The 18,955-nt window shown below is 41.5% G+C and overlaps 1 protein-coding gene across 3 annotated transcripts in view; it reads left to right on the top strand.

Annotated features, from left to right (window-relative positions):
- The window catches only part of heatr1 (HEAT repeat containing 1), an 83,223-nt gene that overhangs the window by 19,597 nt on the left and 44,671 nt on the right, over positions 1–18,955 (top strand). For all 3 annotated transcript variants that reach the window (XM_055639558.1, XM_055639556.1, XM_055639557.1), the window contains exons 9-17: positions 1,919–2,027; positions 4,658–4,765; positions 5,474–5,591; positions 8,191–8,298; positions 10,154–10,249; positions 11,813–11,901; positions 15,081–15,292; positions 16,960–17,081; positions 17,934–18,128. In XM_055639558.1, the coding sequence (XP_055495533.1) occupies positions 1,919–2,027; positions 4,658–4,765; positions 5,474–5,591; positions 8,191–8,298; positions 10,154–10,249; positions 11,813–11,901; positions 15,081–15,292; positions 16,960–17,081; positions 17,934–18,128 (1,157 nt within the window). The remainder of the gene's footprint in view (positions 1–1,918; positions 2,028–4,657; positions 4,766–5,473; positions 5,592–8,190; positions 8,299–10,153; positions 10,250–11,812; positions 11,902–15,080; positions 15,293–16,959; positions 17,082–17,933; positions 18,129–18,955) is intronic.

Below are 18,955 nucleotides of genomic sequence, written 5' to 3'. Positions count from 1 at the left end.
GATCTATCTCTCCCTCCTAACCCCATTTTCCTGCCTTCTCCACATAACTTCTGATCAAGAATCTATATATACCATAAAATTATCCACTGGACCTCTACAGCCTTCTGTGGCAAAGAATTCCACAGATTCACCACTCTCTGTGTAAAAAAATGATTTTCTCATCTCGGTCCTAAAAGACTTCCCTCTTATCCTTAAACTGTGACCCCTTGTTCTGGACTTCCCCAACATCGGGAATAATTTTCCTGCATCTAGCCTGTCCAACCCTTTAAGAATTTTGTAAGTTTCTATAAGATCCCCCCTCAATCTTCTAAATTCTAGTGTGTACAAGCCAAGTCTATCCAGCCTTTCTTAGTATGAAAGTCCTGACATCCCAGGAATCAGTCTGGTGAACCTTCTCTGTACTCCCTCTACGGCAAGAATATCTTTCCTCAGATGAGGAGACCAAAACTGTACGCAATACTCCAGGTGTGGTCTCACCAAGACCCTGTACAACTGCAGTAGAACCTCCGTGCTCCTATACTCAAATCCTTTTGCTATGAATGCTAACATACCATTCGCTTTCTTCACTGCCCGCTGCACCTGCATGCCTACTTTCAATGACTGGTGTACCATGACACCCAGGTCTCGTTGCATCTCCCCTTTTTCCAATCGGCCACCATTCAGATAATAGTGTACTTTCCTGTTTTTGCCACCAAAGTGGATAACCTCACATTTATCCACATTATACTGCATCTGTCATGCATTTGCCCACTCACCCAGCCTATCCAAGTCACCTTGCAGCCTCCTAGCATCGTCCTCACAGCTAACACTGCCCCCCAGCTTCGTGTCATCCGCAAACTTGGAGATGTTGCATTCAATTCCCTCGTCTAAATCATTAATATATATTGTAGTAGCTGGGGTCCCAGCACTGAGCCTTGCGGTACCCCACTAGTCACTGCCTGCCATTCTGAAAAGGACCCGTTTACTCCTACTCTTTGCTTTCTGTCTGCCAGCCAGTTCTATATCCACATTAATACTGAACCCCCAATACCGTGTGCTTTAAGTTTGTATACTAATCTCTTATGTGGGACCTTGTCGAAAGCCTTCTGAAAGTCCAGATATAACACATCCACTGGTTCTCCCTTATCCACTCTACTAGAAGACCTTTCCTCTTCCCCTGTTTACACCTAGTACATTCATCCATAGTCCATGGGGTTATTCCCACCTAATAGATGTGAGTTGGCTGACTTCAATTAACCATTTCTAACTGGGTGCCAAGCTGGCCACTCATGTTGTACTTTTGCTGCATGCTTGCCATTGCAAATAAGCCTTAATGGTTAAGAAAATCTTAATGCTTGAATTAGACAAAGCAAACATTTGAGAATTGGAAGAGTAAAAGACTGTGGACAGCACGGTGGTGCAACAGTATGGTTACTGCCTTACTGCGCCAGAGACCCTGACTACGGGTGCTGTCTGCACGGAGTTTGTATGTTTTCCCTGTGACCATGAGGGTTTCCTCCAGGTACTCTGGTTTCCTCCCACATTCCAAAGATGTGCAGGTTGTAGGTTAATTGGCTTCTATAAAATGTTCCAACTGTGTAGGATTAACTAGTGTATGGGTGATTGCTGGTCAGTGCAGATGCAGTGGGCCAAAGGGCCTGTTTCCACGCTGTATTTCTAAAGTAAACTAAGCTAAACATGACGGAATGAAGCTTTTCGTCAGTTTTACAATAAAATGCCATGACCAACTTATGAATGTTCTATCCTCTGCTGCCAACATCTAGCTGTAATAATTAACCTGTGAACACCACAATTCAATATAAATAATGTCACTTGAAGCTTGAAACTACTAATAACTGAATGTCAGACTCGCTTACTAAAAAATCTTTCTTACTGGCCTGAATTTGATTAAATTATTTTGTTTTCTTTGTTGAAACAGCCGAAAGGGAGGAGGACCAAGGTCCTGGTTCCCAAACACATCTCCAACTGTTGGAAGCGATACTTCAGAATATTACCCTGGAGAACAACTTGGATCAAACTGTAGCCAAGTAAATATTAATAGCATTTTGATTGCTTATATTTTTGCAATGAAATTCCTTGCAATTGACATTCATATTGAGATTTTGGTGATTGTATTTCTTCTTCTTGGCTACTTATTTGCTAATCTGATTTCAGATTTTTTTTTCTCTCAGATTTTTTTGTTCTCTTCTAAGATATGGTTCCCCACAATATTTGTAGGAAAGCAAAGTTGTAGTGTATTTCATTGGAAAAAATAAGTTGAACATGTACATTTCCTCAAATCAAAACGACATCATTTGATGGTCTCGACCCGAAACGTCACCCTTTCCTTCTCTCCAGAGATGCTGCCTCTCCGGCTGAGATACTCCAGCTTTTTGTGTCTTATCTTCGATTTAAACCAGCATCTGCAGTTCCTTCTTGCACATCATTTGGTTGCCTGCTCATGCATGATGTGGTAAAACATCACTGCTTTTAGATACTGGCTTTTCCCACAAAAATCTAAACCTTCATATCCCAAAGTGCTTGAATCACTTGAGACAGGCAGCATCTTTGGGGAGAAGGAATGGGTTACGTTTCGGGTCAAGGCCTTTCTTCAGACTAAGAGTCAGGGGAGAGGGCGTCTGGAGATATGGAAGGGTTAGGTGTGAAAATGACAGATCAAAGCAGTGATATTAAGGAAATATAAAATGGTTCATTGTTAGCTGCGGAAGGTGACAAAGAGGCATACAATCAGTAAAATTAATAAGAAGGACAGTGAAACTAGACGGACAACTAGGATGGGAGAAGTACAGAGGGAAAGCAAGGGTTACTTGAAGTTGGATAAATCAATATACCGCTGGGTTGTAAGCTGCCCAAGCAAAATATGAGGTGCTGTTCCTTCAATTTGCATTGGGCCTCACTCTGTCAGTGCAGGAGGCCCAGGACAGTATGGGAATGGGAGGGTGAGTTAAATGGTTGTACAGAGATGCCAAGTAGTACGGATTTTCCGTATTTTGTACGGATATGCGATAAGAATCCTGATGTACGATTTTTATGTTGTTAAATACGGATTTTAAATACAGAGTTCAGTTCAGTCTGAAGAAGGGTCTCAACCAGAAACGTCACCATTCCTTCTCTCCAGAGTCGCTGCCTGACCCGCTCCAGGTTTAAACAGAGCGTTGTCAGTTTAATGTGTGGGAATTTAAACAAAGAGCTGTCGGCTGGAGCGCTGTGGGATCTAAATAAAGAGCTACTGGCTGGAACGCTATGGGCTTTAAACACAGCGCTACAGGCTTTACACATAGCGGTATGGCCACAGTGCTATGGGTCACAGACTGTTCAGGAACATTTTTGTATGACAATGAATCTTTGGAATTCTCTTGAGCCTTTGATTATTTTTCAGGCAGTTGGAGAATTCTGGATAAGCCTAGTGGTGAAAGGTTACCAGTGGGATTGCAGCTACATTGGGATTGGCCTTTTACAGAATTTTACAGAATGGTGGGTGGGCTCAAGGGGGAGAGAGGTAGAGGATGGAGAGAGAGGAGGGAGAGAGAGAAGGATGGAGGGAGAAGGAAAGAAAATTATGCATTCTTGTTTGCAGAAGGGTTTCGACCCAAAATGTTGCCTATTTTCTTCGCTCCATAGATGCTGCTTCAACTGCTGAGTTTCTCCAGTATTTTTGTCTACCGATGCATTCTTGTATGCATTTTGGGTATGACCGCACATAATTTTTTTTTTTAAATCAGCAAAATGGCACTGCGCTAAAATACTCATTTCCTCAGCAAAATAGTGATTTTCAGGTACTAGAATACTGACAAAACTTGGCAGCTCTGGTTATATCAACTGAGAGATTGAGTAGGCTTAGGCGGACTGAAAGGGGCTAAACACTTTAACTCCCAGTCCCATTCGGGTCGAGAGCTGAAACATCACCCATTCCCTCTCTCCAGATGCTGCCTATCTCGCTGAGTTACTCCAGCATTTTATGTTGATCTTCAGTGTAAACTGGCATCTCCAGGTCCTTTCTACACATCCTAGTATCACTTTACCCTTTTGTCATCTCTTACGCTCACTTATCCGATCACATATTTCTGATTGTTACTCATTCCCCACATTAAATAAAATTCATAAAATCCTTTATTAAACATAGAATGAAAATGATGCTGGCTTAATGCCTGATAATAATGCTTATGTTCTGAACCATGCACAATTAAAACTAAATATTCTTAATTGTAAGTATTAAACTGATTTCCCAGTGAAACTACTTTAAAACAATGAAATAAATAACAATTATTATAATTATGCATTGTATAAATTTAAACCAAATATTGCAAACTAAGTATTAAGGAGAAATATTTTACAATGAATACTTCGTGAATTTTGTTTTGTGTTAGGGGAGATTAGCTGGTTCAGAATAAAACTAACACTCATATCTTGTGTTAACAAGTGATAGATTATCTGCATCAAATTCTTTGGAGTAGATTTGCCATGTGATAAATGTGCTGAATAATGTGTTATTGCAACTGTTAAACACACATATCATCCGCAAGGACCTGTAGCCAGAAATCTTTGGTAAGGTTTTATATAGATAAATATCTAGCTGTAGTTCTGCAGAGTTTTATTGCTATGGTTCATTTATCTTTGTTGTTGATTCAGCTCATGCAACATCTGAATTGTTTTCCAGCCTGCTTCTTGAGGAGTATATTTCTCATTCGACGCAGGATATTGATCCTGACAGTCTTTCTGCATTAAATCAGAAAACTATGCCCTTGGTCAGACTTCTGGAAACAAGGTAAACTCAGCTTGCAATCCAACTATATGTGCAGGCACGCAAAAGACAAGTATGTGTGGCACCTTTGCAAGCTAAAGGCACTTGTGTGTTGTAAAGTCATGGATGTATCTGCCATTAAAGAATCCAAGCTTTGACTGCAAAATGATGGCACAGTTTGTTTTTGGAGAAAAGGCTGCAATGCATGTCTACTCTCAGCTGCATTGCTTCACAAATATGCTGCCATACTTCACCCATTTGTTAGCAGAGAAAAGATCAGGACTTGCCAATGAAGGACCACTTCAAAACAGCCTGAGGTCTTAGGACTAGATGGTTTAAAGGAAAGGATGCATATTCCCAAAAGCTAAATTTGTTTATGGTTCAATGCTTCTTTATTGTCACATTTGCACTGAACAATGAAATTCTTGCACCTGTTGCTCTATTTTGGCAACATTTATCAAAGAAAAAGTCCAAAGTCCTGCCCTGTCGCCCTTGAGGTTTTAATACACGCCAAAGGAACAGAAGTAGGCCTTTCTGCCCATTGAGTCTACTCCCCGTTTCCCTCTCAATCCCATTCTCCTGCCTTCTCCCCATAACCATTGACACCCTCACTATTGTAATAACACTGTACTGTATTACATTTGCTCAGCTGGAAACCAAAATACACATTTGCTTTTTTAAATCAATTTTATTAACTACTCCTATTTAAGTCTTTTGTAAATTTCAATATAGGTACCCCAAGGCTTACGAATTTTCATTGGGAAGACAACTGAATAGACTTACAAGCCAGAGAGAGCAAGATGTTTTCAACCGGTTTATTGCTCTGTCTTTGAGCAGTGCTAAGCATCAGGTAAAATTGACGTTAATGGAGATCTGGCCGTTTATGTAGTAGATTATTTTGGCACAATTTGAAGGTATAGCTGATGATCATGGCTCCTTAGAATTAAAATTACTTGTAAGTGAAACGATCCGTGTTTTTAATCTGATCTCATTGCATCATAGAAACTAATACTGCCCTTTTTAAAAAGATATTGCTTTTGAGAATTTGCCGTAGAAGAAGACATGTGCTTGGTTTACCATAAGCATTTCTGTGGCTTCTATGGAAAGTACTGCTACACCTTCCAAAGCTGCAATAGGTTTGCACAGTTGTTTATCTTTTTAATAAGGGTCCTATTTCGTGTCACTTTTTTTATTGGTACTTTTAACTTTTAGAGATACAGTGCGGAAACACTTCCTTCAACCCACCAAGTCCGCGCTAACCAGCGATCACCCTGTACACTAACACCTTCACGCTCCTACACACTCGGGACAATTTACAATTTTACCAAAGCCAATTAACCTACAAACCTGTACGCCTTTGGTGTGTGGGAGGAAACACAAGCGGTTATGGGGAAAATGTACAAACTCTGTAAAGACAACACCTGTAGTTAGGAACAAACACGGGTTTCTGCCACTGTATGGCAGCAACTCTACCGCTGCACCACTGTACTGCCCTTGTCACATAAATGTTACATAGATGGAAATATTTCTTAACTGCCCACTTCTCTCATTCACCCTTGCTCTCTGACATCTACACAGGTACGCTGGGTAATATGTCAGCGTCTGACCTCAAATTTGACCCAGTATCACCCTGCTGGACAATTTGGAGGAGGAATTGAAGTTTATACATTTTTGCAATCGGAGTGTAAACTTAGATTGAAATGATATGGGTGGTTGCAGAGGAATCCTTTTTTTTTTCCCCTTACGGAGATCCCTTTGTAACTGACTTGATGCTACAACTGAACGCTGCTTAAACTCCAAATTTACAAATTCTAGTTTTCTTGCTTCATCAGAAGTAATTAGTCTTGCTGTCCTCGCAAGGACTTTCCAATTATGAAATTTATTGGGGACGTATCTTCCACCCCATCCCCTACTTTCAGTCTGAAGAAGGGTCCCAACCTGAAATGTCACCCATCCTTTTTCTCCAGAGATGTTGCCTGACCTGCTGAGTTACTCCAGCACTTTGTGTCTATCCCTGTGGCTATGTCTGTTTCTAGTACCAAAATTTGTTGCTTGTAAATGATGGTGGCACCCTTCATCCTGCCAGGAGAAGGAAGGACTTGCACTTTCTTCCTTGCTCTATTAGTGTAAACTTTTTAAACACCTAAATGCCACATCTTGATTTCCCTTGTATTTCCTTTGACCAAACTGCGAACTGCACTCTGGGTCTTCATTCTTCCCCACCAGTGGTGCCCCACTAACGTGTGGGTTAAAGTTGCAAAATCCAGGGATCGGGGCAGATAATGTGGGTTGGGAGTGAGTAGTGCATTGTCCTAGCTGCAGTCTTAAAAGTGTCTGGCCCTTGAAATGGGAATAAATTTTAATTGCTAACTGCACACTGACAGCACAGGAGGTCAGGGTTGAACCCAGGTCTCTGGATCTGAGATGGTTGCACTTTGAGAGGAATTATTACGCTGTTTAGGTTGCCTGGGGATAGGCTATCAAAATGCCTCAGTAACAGGAAGGGCCTTTGATTTTGTTCAGTTTGTTTAGCCTCGTCATACAACATAGAAATAGGCCCTTTGGCCCAACTTGCCCACACCGACCATCATGTCCCATCAACACTAGTCTCGTCTGCGTGAGTTTGGCCCATATCCCTCTAATCTTGTTCTATCCATGTACCTGACTAATTGTTTTTTAAACGTGACAGTCCCTGCCTTAACTACCTCCTCTGGCAGCTTATTCCTTACACACACATACTTTTGTGTGAAAAGGTTTCCCCTCAGATTCCTTTTAAAATGTTGCCATTTCACCTTAAACATCTGTCCTCTGGTTCTTGATTCCCCCAATTTGGGCAAAAGACTCTGTGCGTCTACCCGATCTATTTCTCTCATGGTTTTATACACCTTTATAAGATCATCCCTCATTCTCATGCATTCGAGCCTGCTCAACCACTCCCTATAGCTCAGACCCTGGCAACATCCCTGTAAATCTTCTCTGTACCCTTTCCAATTCGATAACATCTTTCCTAACACATTGCCCAGAACTGAACACAATACTCTAAATGCGGCCTCATATATCTGCAACATATCCTCCCAACTTCTATACTCAGTGCTCTGACTGATGAAGCCCGATTTACCAAAAGCTTTTTTGACCACCTTATCTATCTGTGATGTCACCTTCAAGGAACTATGTATCTGCACTCCTATTGTCATCTGTAATCAGGGTTATAGAGGAGAAGATGAATATGGTTCTTCCTCTCTATAGCTGTCAATTGACTCTTGCTGGAGGAGCATTAGAAGGGCTCATAATGCTTTACAGTTGTCTTTGCATACAATGTTTTTACTTTTGTAAGTACAAGGTCATTTAAGTTTGGGGCCTATGGAATCATGTACCAGAAAAGTCAATGACTTTGGGGGAAGAAATTAAAATTCACTTTATTAACTCCTAATTAACCTTCACTATTTTAGTTATTAACAGATTCTGACACATCGCTATTGCTGAGCCTCAATCACCCACAGCCTAACGTTCGAAGATTTGCCATGGAGCACTTAAAGGAGATCATTAAAACCTCTCAGGTAATGCAAGGTTTACTAACTCCTGTTCAGCCATACTATCAGCATCCCAGCCTCTGAATCAGCAGCTTGTGGTTCATGTTGCGTGGCACAAAAATGTTGGTTTAATACTTCACTGAAGAGAGCTGCATTGTGAGGTGAAGCATTGAACAGAGATGCTAGAGCTGAGATGTTGTACTACCAAGCGCATTACTGTGGTGCCCATTTTCGGTTGCTTAAGATTAAGATATTAAAATGCCTTGGTCAATAGTTGACAGAGAATATCTTGATTTTAAACCCTTGATTTTAGTTCAACATGTGTAGAATGCTGGTTTATACCGAAGGTAGACACAAAATGCTGGTGTAACTTGGAGAGTCAGGATGCAGCCCTGGAGAAAAGGTAGAGGTAACGTTTCAGCCTGAAGGAGGGTTCCGAGCCGAAACATCACCTATTCCTTTTCCCCAGTTGCTGCCCGACCCGCTGAGTTACTCCAGCATTTTGTGTCTTTTTGATTTTAATTTAGTTTGTTTTTCCGAGTTATAGGTGTGTTTTGAGATGTTTGAGTTTTCTCTCACCAGTGAATGTAAATGATCCCACGGCACTCTTTGAAAGGAGAGAAAGGATGAAATCCTTGATTTCCTGCCCACTTGAAAACGACTTAATTGGCAGTAAAACGATTGGGAATGTCCTACAAGTTAAATTAAAGACACTTAAAAGAAATGCAGAGCGTTTGGGAAGGGATGGGTTTCCACTTCAATTTTTAATCACATTTCATCTTGAGACTTTTAAACTTTGGAGATAGAGCACAGAAACAGGCACTAAAGCCCACCGAGCCCGCGCCAACCAGCAATTCCCTCGTACACTAGCACTATCCTACACACTAGGGACCATTTACAATTTTACCAAAGAGAATTAACCTACAAACCTGTCTGTATTTGGAGTGTGGGAGGAAACTGGAGCATCCGGAGAAAACGCACATGGTCACAAGGAGAACGTACAAACTCCTGATCCTAGTCAGGATTGAACCCAGGTCTCTGGTGCTGTAAGGCAGTAACTCTACCGCTGTACTATTGTACTCTTTCGTGTACCACTGCGTTATGTACACTATTCAAGTATGTTTTCACAGTACCTGTATGTCATGATTAGAGGGTGTAGCTCAATTTCCTTTCTTTAAAAAAAATGGGGGGCTTTTTTAAAATAATCTTTGCGAAATATGTGGAGGCTTCAGGGCATGTTTTGCAAAAAAAATCACAAATTCGTCCAGCAATAGGCGATTTAAGTGAAGTGGATAGATGGGAGATGCTGGAGTTTATTCTCCTTAGAACAGATGAGATTGGGATGTTATCTGATAGCGATATTTATAATCTTGAATGATATGGTTTGCAAATGTAGTGAGAAACTGCTCCCATCGACAGCAGTCAAGAACAAAGATATAATTTTTTTCACAGTCAATGCACTGTCAGAGTAGTATTGGAGGCAATTTTCAGGGCTAATTGGAGTGGAGTACTGGGTGGATTGCTCTTACATGGAAATGGGAGTTAGAACGACTAGCCAAACAGACTCCTCTGCTGTAAGCATACTATCATGATCTTTCATAATTGAAATTTAATCTCCCTAAATCCTGCTTCATTTAAGTAATGTGGTTTTATAATTTGTAAACCCAAGAGAAGAAATTGGCAAAATTTCTGTTAATTATTTTTGCATTTTGTTTGCACACCAACAATGGATTTCATAATAAGCTTGTTTTTCAGGCAGCAGCTCAATAGTGGTGTCAGCATATTAAAGGTTGTCAAATGTATTACCATAGACATTGGATTATTACTGATGGTCACCAGCTATTTGATTATGGAATTATTAATCTGTAAACTTCTTTTAAAGGAGGGATATGATAATACTTTTCTGAAGGAAAGTATTTTGGAAAGGATAAAAGATGACAGTCCAGAAGTAGTTCTTGCTGCTCTACAAGCCCTGAAGGTGAGTTGACTGACCTGTTCCGGTAACTGCTTACTATTTTGAGATACAGCAATAAACAGGGCTTTTGGGCCTTGCGTCCCCTGTAAGCTATCCTCTAGTTGGTCACCTTCTTGCCTACTACACCACCTTGTACACAAGGGGGGATCTTATAGAAACTTACAAAATTCTTCGGGAGTTGGACAGGCTAGATGCAGGAAGATTGTTCCCGATGTTGGGGAAGTCCAGGACAAGGGGTCACAGTTTAAGGATAAAGGGGAAATCCTTTAGGACCGAGATGAGAAAAACATTTTTCACGCAGAGAGTGGTGAGTCTCTGGAACTCTGCCACAGAAGGTAGTTGAGGCCAGTTCATTGGCTATATTTAAGAGGGAGTTAGATGTGGCCCTTGTGGCTAAAGGGATCAGGTGGTATGGAGAGAAGGCAAGTACCAGGATACTGAGTTGGATGATCAGCCATGATCATATTGAATGGCGGTGCAGGCTCGAAGGGCCGAATGGCCTACTCCTGCACCTATTTTCTAGGTTTCAATGTAAGATGTTAAACTTTGGTGTATCTGCTTTTCTAAAGGAGACCACTTCACTCCTTGGTAAAACAGTAGGGGAATTGTTCCTGACGTTCTACCCATTATTTAACTCAATGGTTCAATAGTTCTTTATTGTCATGCGTGTGCAGCATGGTGACATCCTTTTGCACAATCCACAGATGCACAGTTGGCATATTTTTACGCTGTTTACAAAGCAAAATAAAAACTCCACATAACTCCAATGCTCATCATTTTGGGTCATCTAGCAGAATGAATGTTATTTTAAACTTGGATGGGAGTAAAATGTCATCAACAGAAGTCAGTTGTATTAAACACTTGTTTATGTCTCAGAAGAATTTCCATTTCTGAAGGTAACTTGCCTCAATGCAAATGAGCATTTGACAAATTAACTTGCAGAGTATATCCAAATTATATTTCTGGTGCAACACCTCAAAGTGCTGTTCTTTATTGTTGGTGCAAAATAAACTCGGACTCCTCATACACAATTTACTTCAGAGATACAGCGTGGAAACAAGCCCTTCTGCCTGCCGAGTCCACACCGACCAGCAATCACCCGTACACTAGTTCTATCCTAAACACTGGGGACAATGTAAGGAAGCCAATTAACCTACAAACCTGTACGTCTTTGGAGTGTGGGAGGCAATCGGTGCACCTGGAGAAAACCCACGCGGTCACATGGGGAACGTGCAAACACTATACAGACAGCACCCATCGTCAGGATCCAACCCGGATCGCTGCCGCTGTAAGGCAGCAGCTCTGCCGCTGCGCCACAGTGCAGCCCAAAAGGGTACAGATACCCTTTGCTTAATTGTTCACAGTTAATAACAGTAATTCAAAAACAACTACTTTTGTCATTCAGACCACCTCGAGCAGAATTTCAACACCAATGATTCATTACCAATCAACTTTGGTTGATAATGGCAGCTGTAGTCCAATGCTTCTGTCTAATGAAGATAAGATCTTGCATAATAGAGAACTCCCTATACCGTAGGATTAAACACAATTTTTCTCTTTTCCTAGGCTTTCTCGAGCCAGCTTGGTCAAGAAGAGACAGTTTCATCTCTTCTGTCACTGCTTCAACGTGCCGACCTTTCTGAGAATGAATACTGGTGGGTATAATTCTAGGGACAGGGGTGTTTGGTTTAAATAGTGTATAGATAAATAGAGTATTTAAAAATAATGAGATTTTATACTTCTCGCTCTTTTCAACTTTAGTTTAGTCATTAGAGATACAGCACGTAAAAGGCCCTACAGCCCACCAAGTCTATGCTGATCACCAATCACCCATATACTAGCACTATCCTGCACACAAGGGAAAATTTACAATTGTGTGTCAGAAACTACTGTTTCCGCTTGAAATAAGCATCAATTGAATCCTATAAATTGTCTCATAGCTGCTTGAAATCATGTGGGTTTAGTTTAGCGATACAGTGCGGAAACGGGCCCGTCGGCTCACTGAGTCTGTGCCGACCAGCTATCCCTGCAGACCAACACTATCCTGCACACTAGGAACAATTTACAATTTTACCAAAGTTTTTTGGTGTGGAAAAAAAAGGGAGCACCTGGAGAAAACCCACTTGGTCACAGGGAGAACGTACAAACTCCATACAGACAGCACACACAGTCAGGATCGAACCCAGTGTAAGGCAGCAGCTTTACCACTACACCACTGTGCCACCCCAAACCATTTTCTCCCCGTTGTGAAGGAACTGTCTGAATAAGTACATTTCAATAGATAATACGTACCACTAAGAAGGCTGTTCATGTTTGCTCAGCTTTGACTGAGGATAATTCAACTTTGCTTTATCCCACCCTCATACTTCGCAACAGTCACAAAATATGGGACAGGAGCTAAAACATGAATCCTATCTCCTCATCCCCACCACAGTGGTTCCTGTCATATTAACCCATTCTCTGCTGGCGATCTAATGAAAGCTTTGTGATGTACCTTATAAGTTTAGAGTGAGCATAAATAGATCTGTAATAGTTTAATTTATTGTCACGTGTACCGAGGTACAGTGAAAAGAATTTGTTGCATGCTAGCCAGTCAGCGGAAAGACAATGCATGATTATAACTGTGCCATCCACAGTGTACAGATAACGTTTCGTGCAAGATAAAATCCAATAAAGTTTGATGAAAGGTAGTCCAAGCCAAGGATCTCCAGTGGGGTAGATGGGGGAGGGGGGCTCAGGGCCACTCTAGTTGTTGATAGGATGGTTCAGTTGCCTGATAACAGCTGGGAAGAAACTCTCTGGAGTTGTGTGTTTTCACACTTTTGTACCTCCTGTCTGATGGGTGAGGAGAGAAGAGGTGACTGGGGTGAAACTCATCCTTTATTATGCTGCTGGCCTTGCCGAGGCAGCGTGAGGCGTCAATGGAAGGGAGGATGGTTTGTTGGTTGATCTGGGCAACGTCCACAATACCCAGCAATTTCTTGCGGTCGATGAAGTTGTTCCCAAACCAAGCTGTGATTCATCCCGATAAAAAGCTTCATCTGCAGAGGTTCGTGAAAGTTGTTGGGGACATGCCAAATCTCCTAAGCCTTCTAAAGAAGCAGAGGCATTGGTTCAAAGTTCAAAGTAAACTTTATTGTCAATTCAATTATGCAACAGTAGTTATACAGAGGATCGAAATTACGTTTCTCCATACTCCAAAATGTGCAAGTAATATTAAAAACACAGGCAGACAACATACCAATAAAAATAGACAATAGACATACATTATTTAAAATATTAAAATATTCACAGTATGCCAAAATGTAGCAAAAACTGAGGTATTTTAAAAAGGGTGCAACAATGAAAGGTGCAATATAGAAAAAGTGCAAATTTCGTACTGGAGACATTGAGCCAAAGTTATTTTCACAGTTTGTTTGTCTTTGTTTGGGTACTGTTCATGGTAAGAGAGCTGTGAACTTGGTAAGAGAGCTGTGTTTGTTGTCTTAGTTTGGGTACTGTGTACAGTATAGAGACAACGAAATGCATTTAGCATCTCCCTGTTTGTCTTTGTTTGGGTACTGTTCATTGGTAAGAGAGCTGTGAACTTCAAGTTTGTTACATTTGGGTGGGATATGGTTGCAGCACTTTAACTGGGAGTCAACATCTCCGATGACCTCTCTTGGACCCACAATACCTCAACTCTGATCAAGAAGGCTCACCAGCGTCTCTTCTTCCTGAGGAGACTGAAGAAGGTCCATCTGTCTCCTCAGATCCTGGTGAACTTCTACCGCTGCACCATCGAGAGCATCCTTGCCAACTGCATCACAGTATGGTATGGCAACTGCTCTGTCTCCGACCGGAAGGCATTGCAGAGGGTGGTGAAAATTGCCCAACGCATCACCGGTTCCTCGCTCCCCTCCATTGAGTCTGTCCAAAGCAAGCGTTGTCTGCGGAGGGCGCTCAGCATCGCCAAGGACTGCTCTCACCCCAACCATGGACTGTTTACCCTCCTACCATCCGGGAGGCGCTACAGGTCTCTCTGTTGCCGAACCAGCAGGTGGAGGAACAGCTTCTTCCCTGCGGCTGTCACTCTACTCAAAAACGTACCCCGGTGACTGCCAATCACCACCCCCCCAATCCCCCCCCCCCCCCCCCCCCCCGGACACTTATTATTATTTATTCAAATCATTCGCTATGTCGCTCTTCCAGGGAGATGCTAAATGCATTTTGTTGTCTCTGTACTGTACACTGACAATGACAATTAAAATTGAATCTGAATCTAAGCTGATGCTGGACATTGGAACGTTCAATGCAGTGAATGAATAGGACTTAAAGGGCCTGTCCCACTGACTCGACTTTTCAGCGACTGTCTTCGACCTTCAAGCTCGAGAGCACTAGCCTGAAAAGCTTGAGTTGGATCGAGCGCCAGCGATAATACCGTGAGCCGGATCGACCGTCCACACACACGCTCGCACACAAACACACACAGCATTTTTTAATGTGGAAAAAAATGCAGCGACCTAGCTGAGGCCTCGAGTATGCGGGGACTACTCTTGAGCATGAAGGGGAGTTACAAAGACCTCCTAGGACCTCACGTCGACCATGCTGCGAGTATGAGTCGAGGGCAAACTCTTCTAAACTCGAGAATTAGGTCGCTGCAGTGGGACAGGCCCTTTACAATGAACGACATGCTACACAAGATCGCCACCCGATGGGCAAAGAAGACATTGCATTTATTGTTAAACTGATGTTGTTGCTTCATTGCCTTTCTAGAAATCACACAGATTTATTGTATGTGTTTTGCTTAAATATTAATTGCCATTTCAACTTCCTGCTCTGTAATTGCTCCTAGGTATGTTATTCTTGAAGAGGCAGTAAATTTTCTATGCGTGGTAGATCTGCTTCAAGGGAATGAAAAGCTGACACAGCTGGTATGGATGGAACTGTTGCCTTACACGCTGCTGACCAACCCAGCAAAACAATCAGTTGAGCTGAAAATAACAAAGTTTATTGTTAATTCGGAGCTCTGCTCCATGAATCCACTGCTTCGCAACTGGCCTGCAGGTAAAAGTTGTCCCCTTACCCTCAATTACCTCAAACAACTATCATTTTGAAACTATGCGATAATCATCTCAAACTTTTTGATCTGTGTTGAGGTATGATTGGGGATTTATTCCAGTCACACACTACAGAATGCCGATATTATTTGTAACATGGAGCACTTTTCTTTCTGAAATACTGAAACTTGTTGCCAGGTATAATTTTAGTTTTAGCTTTGAGATACAGTGTGGAAACTGGCCCCTTTGGGCCACTGAGTCCCCGCCGACCAGCGATCTCCATACACTAACATCTCCGCACACTAATACTATCCGACACACACACACACACACTAGGGACAATGTATATTTTTCTTACCAAATCCAATTAACCTACAAACCTGTACATTTTTGGAGTGCAGAAGGAAACTGGACTGCCTGGAGAAAATCCACGCAAGTCACTGGAAGAACGTACAAACTCCGTACAGACAGCACCCGTAGTCAGGATCGAACCAGGGGCTCTGGCTCTGCAAGGCTCCGCAACCGTGCTGCCCTAATTATGTATAGTTGTTCAGTGCTCACGTCAGTATTGTGCACGTCATGACGAATGTGAGCGGCTGTATTCTTGAGCAGTAGATCATTTCATGCCTGCATTATGTCATCCCTTCAGGCCCCATTTGCATTCCAGTGCTTTGTTGTTTAAGCATCTCTGATTAAATATGCAGCTTGCAACATCCCAAAGGTATCCTATTAAGAATGAGAGCATTTTGTTTCATTGGGTCTTTCAACCCACATGTGAGACTGGTTTAAGAAAGATACCTATCGGATCAAGGGGAGAGTGGCTAATTGATTTCAACATTATCTCTAAGCTGTGAAGTAATGGGTAATGTTTCAGGTTTGATTGCCTGTAAGGCTGTTACCTGTGGAGTTCCCTGGGGTTCAGTACTCAGTTGCTTTTCGTTTGTCTGGTGAGTTGAGCAAGAAATTGATGAACAGAGTTCCAGAGATAGTCATACAGCATGGAAACAGGCCCTTCAGCTCAAATACGTGTTCGACACGGACTAGAAGGGTCGAGGTGGCCTGTTTCCGTGCTGTAATTGTTATATGGTTATTATATGTTCATGGTGACCAAGCTTCCCTATCTACACTAGTCCCACGTCCACGTTTGGCCCATATATCTCTAAATCTTTCCTATCCATGTACCTGACAAAATGCCTTTTAAATGTTATGATGGAGCATGGAAACAGATTGTTTTTATACACAGTGCAAGGGCAGTTGGGTCTTTGTCGCTGCATCCACCATTTGGAAGTGAGAATTAAGATAAAATATGGTTTAGCTGGATTTTCTTAAGAGTACACATGATAAACTATATATCCTCTGCTTTTCTAATGGGTAAAATGGTCCACAGATCTGGAACTGCTATGTATATTTTAAGCTATTTGTTGTCCATTCATCCAGATCTATACATGTAATGGTATTTAAATGAGTAAATATACATGCTCCTGGGAATTGGTAATTTTATGGGTGATTGTATGGAGGATTTGCTCACTGCAAAATTCAATGTGTCCATTTACATGTAGGTAAAATAGATTACTGATCTTTATATTTGCTTCACATGATTGGGGTGTTTTTCTTGCTTTTTTGTTACTACTTGTGCTTTGGCTCTGCTTGAAGCTAAACAACTTGTGTTAACAGTACTTGAAGAATTATTGGAGAGCTGTGACACGAGGGAAATTGTTGGCGAAGCAAACCAGAAAATGATTCAGCTCCTGGTGAATAACTTGTGCTCGATGGAGCCTTCTGTGCGGACTCAAATGGTGAGAGAAGTAAACCTTAAAACTAATCTTGGTGGTACAATGTGTAAAAACACAATTTTTACAGTGAAGAGTGAACATGTCTGTGAAAAATGTAAAGCGTAAGGCTCGTGACTAATGCAAAGAAGTAATTACATGTGATATAATAGTTTAGTTTAGAGATACAGCATGGAAGCAGGCCCTTCGGCCCACCGAGTCCACGCCAACCATGGATCACCCTTTCGTACTAGTTCTATGTTATCCCACATTCTCATTCACTTCACGCAATTTACAGAGGCCAATTAATCTACAAACCCACACATTTTTGGGATGTGGGAGAAAACCGGAAGGCTGCAGGTCTCCTTGTGACCTGCAGAAAACCCAAGCGGTCACAGGGAGAATGTGCAAACTCCACACAGACAGCACCTGAGATCAGGATTGAACCCGGGCCTCTGGCACTGTGAGGCAGCAGCTCTACCGGCAGCGGCACAGTAATATTGCAAGAGAGGTTTATGAATCTTGTACCTCACAACTATCTCGGATTGGGCAGAGAAAATATTTATGTTTATGCAATGCATTTCTGATCAGAAAACAAAATAACCACCAATTTCATTGCCAACAAGAACACTTGTGTGACAAGCTTACAACCTGACTTAAGAAAAAAAAGGTTGCATTGACCAATGGTTAAAGGAAAACATAATTGTTTGAAGGGTCTGTTCCTTTGCTGTACTGTTCTATGTTTTTATGAAGCAACAAAGGTGATTTAAGTTCTAATGGCTTCCTGATACTGAACAGATATTAAAAGGGAAAATTATCTTAGTGAGCAGTGAAAATCACTTCTGAGATTTTTTACGATAATAATTGCTTTGATTGCAGATAAGGAACATTCTGCAAATCATCGAAAGGGAACCCCAGAACCTGAAGCAGAAGCTGACCTCTGTTGTACTGAGTTTTGCTTTGGTCCAGACCTTGGAGATGCAGACAAGTCCAGAAAATTTGCAACATGCTTTACAAATGTACGCTGTTCTGGAGATAAGACTGAAGAAACTAGTTGCAAAAAGCAAAGACAGGGTAAGAGTCTTTAATGTTTTGAGTGCTGTAGCTTTATAATATTTAAAACAGATGGTGGCAATAATTTATTCCTAAATTTAGTCTGAATTTTTTTAAATGTTTTTTTCCTTGTTTTCCTTGTTGGCCAACCTTTGTGCCACAAGTTTCTTTGGAGCTTCTCCAGTTGGCTGTTGTAACAAAAAGTTGGTTAAAATCCATTTGTGCATTTTATCTAGGATTGCTGCAGGGTTGTGGCATCAATTTCCACTCCAGTGCAGTTCCATGTAAACCCTCCCAGAGTAGGGGAATCATGAACCAATGCACATAGTCTTATGGTGAGAGGGAAAAGATTGCATATGAACCTGGGGGGTAACCGTTTTACTCAGAGGGCTATAAATCTGCTCTGTTCAACAAGCAAAAGATAGACTATTTGGTGTTTGTTTCGTTTCTCTTCGCTTCCCAATTTCCCTGGTATTTATAACATGACTGGTAAGTTTTGACAAAATAATCGCTTGGACGCCCATTTGCTAAAAGGTGCAAGAATCTAAATTTAAGTGGCATTTCTCGTCAACTTCATTGGCATCAGTATCCTATGTCCTCACGAAAAGAGTTTGAAACCAACCAGATGTATGAAATTCATCCAAGGATATTACGTCTATTTTTACTTGCAGTGCGGATCTAAGTTACTAAACAAATTGTCCTCACCAATTGTATCCCTTTTGTGGTACCCTCCAGAATCTTGTATTATAGAGTACATCTTTAGGTTTATAACATTAATCTCTCATTAATCCCAATCTTTTATGTGAAAATCTCTGACAGAGTGCAATTAAATTATTGGAATATGTATT

The sequence above is a fragment of the Leucoraja erinacea genome, chromosome 8 (genome assembly GCF_028641065.1).
Source record: "Leucoraja erinacea ecotype New England chromosome 8, Leri_hhj_1, whole genome shotgun sequence".
NCBI classification, from domain to species: domain Eukaryota; kingdom Metazoa; phylum Chordata; class Chondrichthyes; order Rajiformes; family Rajidae; genus Leucoraja; species Leucoraja erinaceus.
Note: the sequence above shows the minus strand (reverse complement) of the source record. Positions and strands in the feature narration are given on the sequence as shown.